This window comes from Lemur catta, chromosome 15 (assembly GCF_020740605.2).
Source record: "Lemur catta isolate mLemCat1 chromosome 15, mLemCat1.pri, whole genome shotgun sequence".
NCBI lineage: Eukaryota > Metazoa > Chordata > Mammalia > Primates > Lemuridae > Lemur > Lemur catta.
In genome coordinates, this window is record NC_059142.1 from 40,844,562 (window position 1) to 40,855,702 (window position 11,141).

The following is an 11,141-nucleotide window of genomic DNA, read 5'->3' on the forward strand; positions in this document are numbered from 1 at the left end:
AACAGTGTCTGATTTGGCCACCGTGCCTGCCCTCTCCAGGGGCCCCCTGAGCAGGGGTCCTCCTCCAGTGCCAACATCCCCCCACCCCACAGAAAGACACACGTGTCAACCTCACCAGTTTTATATTTGCTGTTGCTCACAGCGGCCCCATCACATTACCCCCTAGTCCCCAGAGCTGCCCCAGCCACCAGCCCTGTGACATTGTAGCCCAGAGGTGGGCTAGTCAGCAAGCAGCACCCCCTCCCCTCCCAGGGGTCCACAGGGAACGCCCCCTCCCTTCCCAGCCCTTACACTAGCAGCTCAGGCTGGGCCGCCCCTCTGCTTCCCCACAATAGAGCTTTCTATGTACAGCCACGTCTATACAGGCACTGCTTCCCCCCCCAGCCCTCCTCCCCAGCACCTCCCAGTGGGGGGCCGACCCCTCCCTCCCTCGGCTTGGAGGCAGACACAGGGTCCCTTCCCAAAACATTACCCAGCACATACCACAGACCGGCTCCGCAGGGCCCTGGGCACCTTTCCGGCCGGAGGCGGGGCTAAGAGCGAGGGCCCCCGCAGGCCCCCGGGGAGCGCACCCTGGGGACGGGCCCAGGTGGAAGGGGCGGGGCCAGACCCCGAGGCGGCTCCAGGCCCGGCGGTGACACTACTTGACGTTGAACACCATGAGCGGCCGCTCCTCCCGCCGCTGCCACGGGCTCTTCTTGTCTCCCGCCTCGTCGCCCACCTCCGCCCCCAGCTCGTCCTCCGGGCTGGTGAGTGAGTCGCGCCGAAGCTCGCTGGCGCTGCTGCGGGAACTGTCCCCGCGGCTGCGGCCCCGACCCCGGGGCACCGTGGCCGCCCGGCCCTCGGGCGCCGCCACCTCGTCCAGCAGCGGCGTCAGCGAGTTGTCCTCCGGGGAGCAGAGGCCGGTGCGGCTCTCGCTGCTGCTCGGCTCGGTGTCCTCGCTGAGCGCCAGGCGCGGCGGCGCGGGCGGCGGCGGCGGGGCAGCAGGCGGGGCGCGCTCCCGCTCCTCCCGCGGGGGCCGGCGGCGCGCAGGCCGCGCCTCGTGCACGTCGACGCCCGAGTCCAGGCTGGCGTCGGTGCTGCGGCCCCCGCCGCCCGCCTGCAGGTCGATGTAGGAGTGGCGCACTTGCGAGTTGGAGCGCCCGTCGAGAGACACGAACCAGGCGCGCGGGTGAGGCTTCACGCCCAGTTCCAGCAGCTTCTTCTCGGTCAGCGCCTGCAGCTCCCCGTTGAGCTGTGCCATGGTGGATTCGTTGAACAGCACCGGGATAGTGACGGAGCCGCTGACGGGCGCCGAGCGCCCGCCCCCCCAGCCCTCGCCGCCGCCACCCCCGCCACCCTCGCCCCCCGCGCCCGAGTGGCCCTGCATCAGCGGGCGCTGGGGGTCGGGCTGGGGAAAAGGGCGCGCGGGGCCGGGGGCCGCGCCCTCGGGCGGGGCAGGCTCGTCGCCTACGCCCGCGGCGCCCGCCTCGCCACCGAGGCGCACGTAGTGCGCGGGGATCACCAGGGTGGGCATGACGTTGCGGTAGACATTGTCCTTGAGGTGGTCAATGGAGCCGCAGAAGATGAGCTGCCCCGCCTGGCTGAGCGACGGCGGCCGCGCCAGCTGGTCCACCGACTGCGACAGCAGGAAGTCGGGGGTCTTGCTCTCGGCCGCCCCCTTGTGGCCCAGGTAGTGATCGAAGGGCGGCGGCGGCGAGGGCGGCTCGTGCAGGAAGGCTGCGGCCCCCGGGGGCCCCCGCCGGTACTCCTCCAGGCCGGGCTCCAGGCCGCCAGCACCCTCGACCGAGCGGGCGCCCTTGAGCCCGGCACCCTCGCCCCCGCGGGCACCCGAAGGGTCGGCTGCCGGGCGGCTGGCAGAGCGCGGCTTGGCGCGGAAAAAGTCGTCCCGGGAGGCAGCCAAGTCCCGGGAGCTGGAGAAGGCCGAGTGGAGGGGGCCTGGAGGCGGAGCCTCGGGGTCCCCCGACGGGGCGGGCTCCAGGGGTCCCCCACAGATGAGGTGGAGCTGGGACATCGAAGTGGCCTGGTCTCGTTTGTTACCGTCGGAGGGTCCGGAGAGCTGCAGCTTGCGGTGCTGTTGCCGGGGCTTCAGGCAGCGCCTCCTGGAGAGGAGGGAGCAGATAGGGATCCTCAGGAAACGGGGAGGCCCAGAGTAGCTCCCTAACACAACCTCCCCCACCTCACACCCCGAAGCTGCAAGGTGAGGGATGGGCATAGTTGGAGGGCTGGGGAGAATGCCTGGGCCCATTCATCAGCAGCTGCGTTAGTTTGTGATCCCCTGGGGTGAACTGTGCACGCCTGTACTAGTAGAAGGTGCCATGAGAACCTGGAAAGAGACCTAAGCCACAGGGTGTCTGGCCGGGGGTCCCCTGGGAGTGAGAGCGGGGCTGGAAGAAGCAGCCGCAGCTCACCGCTGGAGGGGCTGGCCTTGCAGGTCCTGCCTCCTGCCTGCCCCCACCCCCTGCCCCACTCTGCTGCCCCTCTTTAGCCACTAGTCTTTCAGGGCTTTGCATGTGCATATGAAGTCCTGTCCTTTCCACACCTTGAGGACCAGAATTGTTTGATGCATCTGTGGGGCCCCACTGCCCAGCACACGACCAGGCATAGTGCGGCCCCAGTGGGCGGAGAGGCTGGGCGCTCACCGGCAGTAGTAGATGAGCAGACACAGCAGGATGAGCAGCAGCAGGGCCAGGGCTGCCAGGATGGTGAGCAGGAAGATGGTGTGGTAGGTGCCAATGCCCTGGATGCCCGATGTGATGGTGACCAGCCCTGTGCCAGGCGAGGGCTTAGCATTCAGGTGTGGATGCTCTTCCTGCCTTTGAGGATGAGTCCACTCTCCCACCTCCCTCTCCCCCTCTCCCCCACCCCCACTGACCCACTGCTCTCACCAGCTGTGGGGGAGGCCATGGCAGCCACCCAGTACCCCAGCTGGGGGGAGACGAAGGTCCAGTAGAGCTGCCGGCCTTCCTTCCGGATCACGCCAGTGCCATTGCGTACCCACAGCCCTGGGAGGCAGCGGTTGGATCAAACTCAATGTCCTTCCCATCTGAGTCCCACTTTCCTCCCCCAGCTCCAGCCCTGCAACCCCCAGAGGCACTTACCACTCTTGGGATCAAACCTCCAGGCTGGAATGCTGGTGCCCACGGCAAGGGCACGTGCCTCTGAGGGCACAGGCAGGGACAGGTGAATGGGACCTGAGAGTGGCACCTCTGTCCCATTACCTGTCAGCAGGTGCACACTCACAGCAGCCAAGGGCATCAGCTCCAGCCAGGAGCCATTGCCTGAGGGAAGAGGACACAAAGGCTGAGGGCCAATCCTAGGGTGGTGGCCGGGGATCTGGGGGAGACCCCTTCCATGCCAGGCATCCAGCATACCTGAGCTGGAGGCCTCGGTGCCCAGGAAGGCAGGGAAAGCCCGCATTTCCTGCTGGGTGCTGGCAGGTGTGAGCAAGGCCCAGAGCTGGCTGTAGGTGGAGCTGACAGGCAGGCGGGCAGCCCGGCGCTGGAACTGCACCCAGGGCTGGGAGCGGGCGCCTGGATGGAGAGAGGGGCTGCAGTGGCCTGGCCAGGGACAAGGTTTCCCAGGGACTGGAGCAGAAAGCCAGTATCCAAGGAGACAGGGAGCTATTGGGTCAGGCCACTTGGGAAGGCCAGGGAGGGTGATGCCCTGGGGAGAGAACTGGGCACTCATAGAATGTTAACCTGGAAGGGACATGGACTGGGAATTGCTATGTGACCCTCAGCAAGTTACTTGCTCTCTTGGAAACATTGTTTCCTTAAAAACCTGTAAAATGCTGAGGTTCAGATCATCAGGCAATTATTGTCTACAGTGTGGCATGCACTGGGTTAGGTACCGGGGATGCAAAGATGAGTAAGACATCGCTCCCTGCCTTCAAGTTCACAGCCTAGGTGGTGCCATCCTTTCCGGTACACACTAGAACTTGCTGCTGTGCTGGGAATGTTCTCTATTTGTGCTGCCCATTACGGTACCCGCTAGGCACACATGGCTGTAAAGCATTTGTGGCTGGTGTGACTGAAGAACTGGATTTATTAATATTATTCATTTTTAAGAATTTAATAAATTTTTAATTTAAATAATTTCAATTTAAACAGACACATGTAGCTAGTGGCTACTGCATTAGAAGCTTAAGTCGTATGCACGTGTGCACATGTGTCGGGGTGGAAGGGACAAACATAGAAACAGAATTCCAATGCAGTATGGCCATAGCTAACATTTATGAAGCTTCAGGATATGCTGGACACTGTTACCTATATTAACCCCTGTAATTAGGACAGTAGCCCCTGAGGTAGGTGCCTTTATTATTATCAATCCCATTTTATAGGTACAGAAATGGAGGGAGAAGTTCAGTAACTTGCCCAAGGTCACAACCCTGGAGCCTGGATTAAAGCCCAGGCCGTCTGGCGCCTGGGCCCAGCCTCTCGCCCACCCCACCGTTCCATCCGGCCTCACTGTTAAAACAGAGGGACGCAGGGGCCTCGGGGAGCTTGCCACCAGCTCGGGGAAGCCCCCGGGGAGTCTTGCAGGATGAGTAAGACTCAGCCGGGAAAGAGGGAGAAAGGTCCGGCGGCATGGGGCAGGGGCTGTCCAGGAACTGCAGGGGCAGGTGACTGGAGTGCAGGGCCAGCGTGCCGCCGCTGCCCCGTCCCTGGAGGGCCCTGCCAGCTCTGGAAAGGGGCCTGGGCTTCGTACTGAGGACTTTAAGCTAGGGGGCAACAAAGGGCCCATTCGGCATTTTAGAAACCTGCAGGGACATTTAGAAGCCTCTGGATCAGAGTGATGAAAATGAGCACACAAGAACGTGGTGACAAGGGCTCCAGCTGAGAATATAAATTGGGAAGGGATTTCTCCCACTCCAAACCCCACTGTGGCTCTCTAGCATTAGCCGGGTGGAGTCTGGCTCACTCACTGTCCCCTTCTGCCCTGCACCTCGATGGCTCCCCCAGGCCTTCCTCTCTGGTGAAGACACCTTTGCTCCCTCTTCGCTCCTGCGTCCACACAGTCTCACTGTTCCCTTCATCAAGCTCTCGCCAGCCCGGCTACACTTGCAGGGTAGGGTTGTCTCAGCACTGCAAGCAGCTGCCCTCTACCCCACTGCCCTGCCTGCTCTGTCACCACTTCAGGGTTTGCAGTGATCTGCCTATCTGCCTACTTGTCTGAGAACTCCACAAGGCAGGGAGCAGGTCTTCGTCACCATTGCTCCTCGGCACTGGCCACGATGCCTGGCGCAGCATAGGTGCTGAAGTAAGTACTAGCTGACTGAGACTGAAAGCTCATGGGTGGACAAGGACCGCCGTGAGATTACTCTGCCTTGTACTTGATAGGTAGCACCTGTGGCCTTCGAGCATAGCCAGGCACTCAGCAGGTGCACAACAAACCCGCGCAGATCCACTAAGGATAAAGGTGGCAGGGAGGTAGGAATAGAGGGAAAATAGAAAGCACGAGAAGCCCCAATAACTATAAACATTTATTGAACACCTTCTATGCTGGTTTTTTTTTTTTCATGTTCGATGTTATTTAATCTTTACCTTAATTTGATCCTTCTGCATGTTACAAATGAACAAATTATGGTTCAGAGAGGGTAAGTGACTTGCTCAAGGACACCCAGCTAATGTGTAAAAGAGCGGAAGTCTCTACACCCAGGTCAGGGGGAAGGAAGAGGAGCTGGGGTGGGATGGGGAGGAGGAGCCTTACCAGGAGAGCCTAGGAGGATGTGCACAAGGTCCTCATAGAGGATGAGGGTGGCCGGCCGCTCAGGGAGTAGGTAGAGGCTGACGGATGCATACACTGCAGGAGGGGTGGCCTGTCAGCTCCAGAAAAAGCCACTCCCCACCAGGCACCCCCTCCATCTGAGTCCCAGTGGCTTCATCCTCCCTCAGCCCCCTCTGCGTACCCCAGCCCGGGCAGCAGCTGCTGGACAGCCTGCCCCTCCGCCCCCAAGGACTATTTTGGGAAGGGGCTGATGGAGGGTCAGCTGCTGTCCCCCCCTCCACCTGCCCCTACACTTACAGGGCAGCTTGTCAACACGCCAGGGCACAGAGTTGGTGAGGAAGCCAGGGCGGGCAGCAGTGACCAGCACCCAGGTGCCCAGGCGGTAACTGAGGGGCAGAGTGGCCACGCCCTCTGAGTCTGTGGTGCCAGCCGCCAGCAGAGTCCGGTTCCCAAACACGTCCACTGAGGCCCGGGCCAGGGGCACCAGCTCCCCGCTCACATACACCTGCACCTTGATCAGGATCTCTGTGGGCAAGATGGGGCAAGGGGAGTGAGGAGGGAAGGGGAAGAGAACTGGGGGAGCCCCAAGATCAGAGGAAGGGGTGTTGGTTGGTGCTGAGAGTAAAGCAGGTTTGGTAAGAGCCAGAGTCTATAGAGCTTAAACCTCACATTGGCCTGTGAGGTAGGTGGGACCATTACTATATTTCATCAAGTCTAACACATGTGCTTTTGCACATTTGAACATTTCTGGACTCAGGCTATGTCTATGCTTGATGATGTCATAATTACAATTGGCAGCATTTTTTCTTTCATACTGGTACATGAGATAATGGTGCATCGTACAGTCAATGGTGTATTAGATTTGATTAAATATGCCTTTAGCCCATTTTACAGATAAGAAAACTGAGGCTCAACAAGTTTAGATACTTGCACTACAGTTAGTGGGAGATCTGGGATCCAAACCTGGCAGTCTGCCTCTAGAACATAAATTCTTAACCACTGGATCCTACAAGACCAGTGTTGGGAGAGGAGAAAGAAGGGAGGGCTGAGAAAGGATGAACAAGTGGAGAAGCAGTGACCTGCAGTGGGAGAGGAGGGAGGTCAAGACCCAGCAGTTTGGAAGGGAGGGTGGAGGTTAGGCCAGAGTTTGGGTTCTCAGGAAAAAAATTGAGAAGGGGATACTAGGAAATTGGTCATTCCCATGACTCATCCTCTTCCCAGAATCCTTTGCACAAGCCTGTGTCCCTTCAGACTTAGGGCTGCTCACCCTAACCCTGTGCCCAAACAAGTACCCCCTGCCCCTCCCTCTCATATGCACAGCCTGCCCCCTCCCAGCTGGTCAGCTACAGTCAGTCACCATGGCAACGCCCTCATTCCTCCCAGGAGATCAGGCAGGGAGCTGGGGCCCTGGCAAGGGGAAGGAGATCGGGTGGGCTGACCCAGACCCGAGGGAAGCTAGTGTGGAGGGGACAGGAAGGGAAGTCCAAGCTTTGCTTTCCAGGGGGAGCCTCTACCCTGGCCCCAGGACAGTCCAGCTAGGCTGTCCTGCAGGTGTCCTGAGCTCAGTGGGATGATAGGGGAGGGACAAGGCCTTCCCCAAGCAGCCTCTCTGACCCCTTCCCACTTAGCATGGCCCCTCCCTCAAGAAACACCTCACTCCTACCTTGCTGCTAATAGTGAGTGTCATGCCTGGAAAGGAACAGAGGCCCAGGAGGCAGGTGGGGGGTGGGCTGGGTGCTGGATGCAAACCTAGGGGAGCCTGGGTAGACAAGGAAGAGTCTAGAGCTGAGAGCAGCAGGGCACAGGGAGGTCAGGGGGCTCTGTGGAGACTTCAGGAAGGGGAAGGCCTTAGAGTAGAGCCTGACACTCAACAGTGACAGGTGTCTTATCTCAGGCTTCCAACCCGGGGCCAGCACCACGCCTGCCCCTGGCATCCCATCCAGCTGTTCGCCTGAGCCCACCGCCCCCTCCCCTCCCAGGCAAGAGCCCAGCCCTGCTGGGTGGGTGGATGCACTTGACCCACTCTCTGGTTCTCCAAGGAGCTGGTGGCCTTCCCCCTCCACCACCACCCAGTAGGAATTCTGAGAAGCTAGAAGGGCCTGGCCAATCCCCACCCCTATCCTGGGCTAGGAGCAGCTGGACAGAGCAGCTGGGAAGAGGGGACCCAAGAGTCTGAAATACTGTCATTTGTGGGAATGCCTTGGGTTCAAGAGCCAAAGCCTCGGAAGAGGGAAAGGGCTGGGGAAACAAAACAGGGGTGGGCAGGTAAGGCCTGAGGGAGGCATCGATGCCAAGCTTAGGTGCTCTAGCAGTTCTCTTCCCCCCTCCCCTCAACCTGGGCTCCCAGCCAGCTGCCTGAGAGACCCCCCTATCCTGGCTCTATTCCAGCCAATTCCCTGGGCCCTCTCCCCTGGAGTGCAGGGACTTGGGGGAGGAGCTTCCTGAGAAACTACGGCCTCTTCCTATGAAGCCTTTCTCCTCCCCCAGAGAGCAGGGGAGACTGAGGCACCGGGAGACCGTTTCCCATTCCTCAAAGCCTGACATTCCACACAGTACCCCTGCCTGCTCTGGGGCTTCAGCCCTGCCTCACTCCAGGAGGAAATACGACCCCCTCCCTTCATACGGACCCTACTTCCCTCATCCAGACCCCCTACCCTGCTTTTCCTGCCAGCTCCTTGGTGGGGGTAGGGGGTGGAGAGGAGAACACTGGGCAGGGATGGGGCCCACAGGCAGGGAAGGCGAGAGCAGTCTCCAGGGTGGCAGGGCAGGAGGCTGGGAAGTGGGCGCAGGGCTGGAGTGGGTGGAAGCCCCTGAGCGGCCAGGCCCCGGGTTGTGGGGTGTGGAGTCACGGTCTTGCTCTCCCGCTGCAGGAGCCGGCCCCACCCCCACCTAACACACCCACTTGGGCCCGGTGAGGCGCTGGGAGGGTCTCCACTGCAAAGGAGAAGGGAGATGAGGAGGGGGTGATCTGGGGGTGGGCAGGGGACAGGAATGGCAGGCTTGCCGGACGGGAACCCGGGCACCTGCCCTCCAAGCCAGCACTGCCCGTAGCCAGCCAGCTCAGCATGGCTCCGCGACCACAGCCCTGCCATGCGCCTTCAGCTGGGAATCACAATGTACCCCTTTTCTCAGAGCCCCCCAACTTCAGCCCCCTCTTCCATCATGGGTTGATCAGCGTTCATTTGGTGCACCCCAAATTCTAAACCCGGGGGCCGGCTGGGGGCTGTCAGCCTCCAGGGCGCAGAACCCCATTAGAGCAGTCAATCCCGCCCACAGCCTCACCCACTCCCCCTTCTCCCCTCCCCCCTTCAAACCCAGCTCTAGGCGCCCAGCCCCCGTCTGGGCCTAGGGTAGCAGCCCATGTCTGCGCCCCCACCCAGCAGGGGTCGGGAGCGAGGAACCCGCAGGGGCTGCGGGGCCGGCGCCCGCCCCAGCCCGCCCCTGGGCGGGTGTCTTCGGTAGACAATGGCTCAGGCAGCAGCGCCTCGCGGACCAGGAGGTAGGAAAACAAGTCGGGAGGGGGCGGCGACGGCAAGCTTGTGGACCCCTTCCCTTCCATTGTGTCTCCCCGAGACCCCCGCCCCGGACGGCCTCCCTCTCCCCCTCTTCCTCTGTCCCCCATAAGCGCCTACCCCAGGTCGCCTAGCTCCCCCCACCCAAATCCAGGGAACAGAATACCCCCCAATTCACGAGCGCCGCGAAAAGGGGGCTGGCGGACGGGGGCCTGACCAGGGGCGCAGGCCCGCGATCGCGGCCCCTCCCGGCGGAGACTCACCCTGTGGGCTGGGGGGCTCCGGCGGCGACTTGCCGGGAGCCCGGGAGGCGCCGCCGAGCAGCAGCCCCAGTAGCGGCAGCAGCCGCGTGAGGACGCTGGGGCCACTCGGCGGCGGCATCGCGGGGCTCGGCCCGGCCCTAGCGGTCCATGGCTCCCGCCCGGCCCCGCTCGGCTGGCCCCGCTCAGCCCCAGCTCTGCGCCGCGCCGCGCTGCTCCGGCTCGCGCTCCGGCTGCGGCGCCCGCTCAGCGCGATTGTCTCCGCCGGAGCCGCCGCCAGCGCCCCCTGCAGGCGGCGCGCCACACCGCGGGCCCCCCGGCGCCGCCCCCTCTCGGCCCCGCGCCGCCCGCCGCCCCCCAGCGCTGCCAGCCGCCGGCCCACCGCGCAGCCCCCACCCGCGCTCCCCGACTGCGAGCTGCCGGGCACTGCAGTGATTAGGGTCCCATCGCAAGGGTTCTTGGGGAGTTCGAGAACCCCCGCAATTTGGTGCAAAATTTGGAGGAAGGATAATGGCTAAAAAACACACTCTCGAAAAAGTACAGTCACGAGAGTTTCAAAAAAGTGTAAGAACCTCCTGCTCTACGGCCCCTTCTCTCCGCACAAACACTCATGCGGTGCTAGGGGGCCAGCTGCGCAGCCCACTTCTGAGCCTCCTACGAAGCCACGGGCAAGTTACTGAGCATTGTGGTCCTCCGTCTTCTTTTTAGGGTCTAGCACAAGCCTGACGGAGCAGGGGCGCGACAAATGGCTCTGTCGTGGACCCAGGGTGAGGTGGGGGGGGGGGTCACCTCTGCCCAGGTACTCAGGTCCATAGGTGGGCAGGAGTAAAGGTTAGGAAGCTTTTCTGGAGGTGGAAGCAGCCTTTCTCGCCTGCTGAAAATAACAGGTTGGTCCCATTAGTTCTGGCTTTCTGAATGACAAACGAGGTCTCTTCCTTTTTCCTCAGCCATTGAATTCACAAGACAGCAGTTGGCCTGCCCTACCCCCAGCCGAGCTCTCTTTCCTTCCAGTTCAATGTTTCTGGCTGTGGTATCACTCAGTTTCCACCTGGCCAAATCCTCATCTAATCTGGTATCCCTCTCCTGGTTCTCTCTGGCTTGTTACCCTTTCTTTCTCACAGTGGTGCCCAGGAGGGGACTGGATACTTAGGGCAGGGACCTCATCCCCAGAAAACAGCAGGCTTCCCTCCTGGTTGGGTCCACTGGTTGGGTCCTCTGACCTTGTTAAAAGCATGCAGACAAAACAAAAACAGCATTCTCTCCCTCTCCTCCTTCTCTCTCTTCCTCTCCCTCTCCCTCTCTCTCCCCCCTTCCTTTCTTTCCTTCCTTCTTTCTTTTTCTTTCTTTCTTCCTTCCTCCCTCTCTTCCTTCCTTCCTCCTTTCCTTTCTCTCTTTCTTTTTAACAGAAATTTCCATCTAATCAGACTTCCCAGTCCTATTATTATGTAACAAATTTTTTGGAACCTCAGCACAGGACTTAGCACTCATCCCTGGTGAATTTCATCTTGTTGGTTTCAACCCAACTTTACAATCTGTCAAGGCTGCCTTGAATCTGCTTCACCCATTGTATTGGAGCTCCCTCCCTGCGGCAGCCATCTGCAGGGTGAAGTGGCTTCCTCTGCCTCCAAAGGGCTCATGA

The 11,141-nt window shown here is 61.1% G+C and overlaps 1 protein-coding gene across 1 annotated transcript; it reads right to left on the reverse strand.

Annotated features, from left to right (window-relative positions):
- Positions 1 to 105: 105 nt before the first annotated feature.
- Positions 106 to 9,762, reverse strand: FAM171A2 (family with sequence similarity 171 member A2). Its single transcript, XM_045526745.1, has 8 exons — positions 9,506 to 9,762; positions 6,028 to 6,255; positions 5,713 to 5,805; positions 3,375 to 3,533; positions 3,102 to 3,281; positions 2,889 to 3,005; positions 2,643 to 2,769; positions 106 to 2,102 (listed from the first exon to the last, which is right to left on the reverse strand). The coding sequence occupies exons 1-8, from the start codon at positions 9,621 to 9,623 to the stop codon at positions 641 to 643; spliced, it is 2,484 nt and encodes an 827-aa protein (XP_045382701.1). The 5' UTR covers positions 9,624 to 9,762; the 3' UTR covers positions 106 to 640.
- Between the last annotated feature and the right edge of the window lie 1,379 nt (positions 9,763 to 11,141).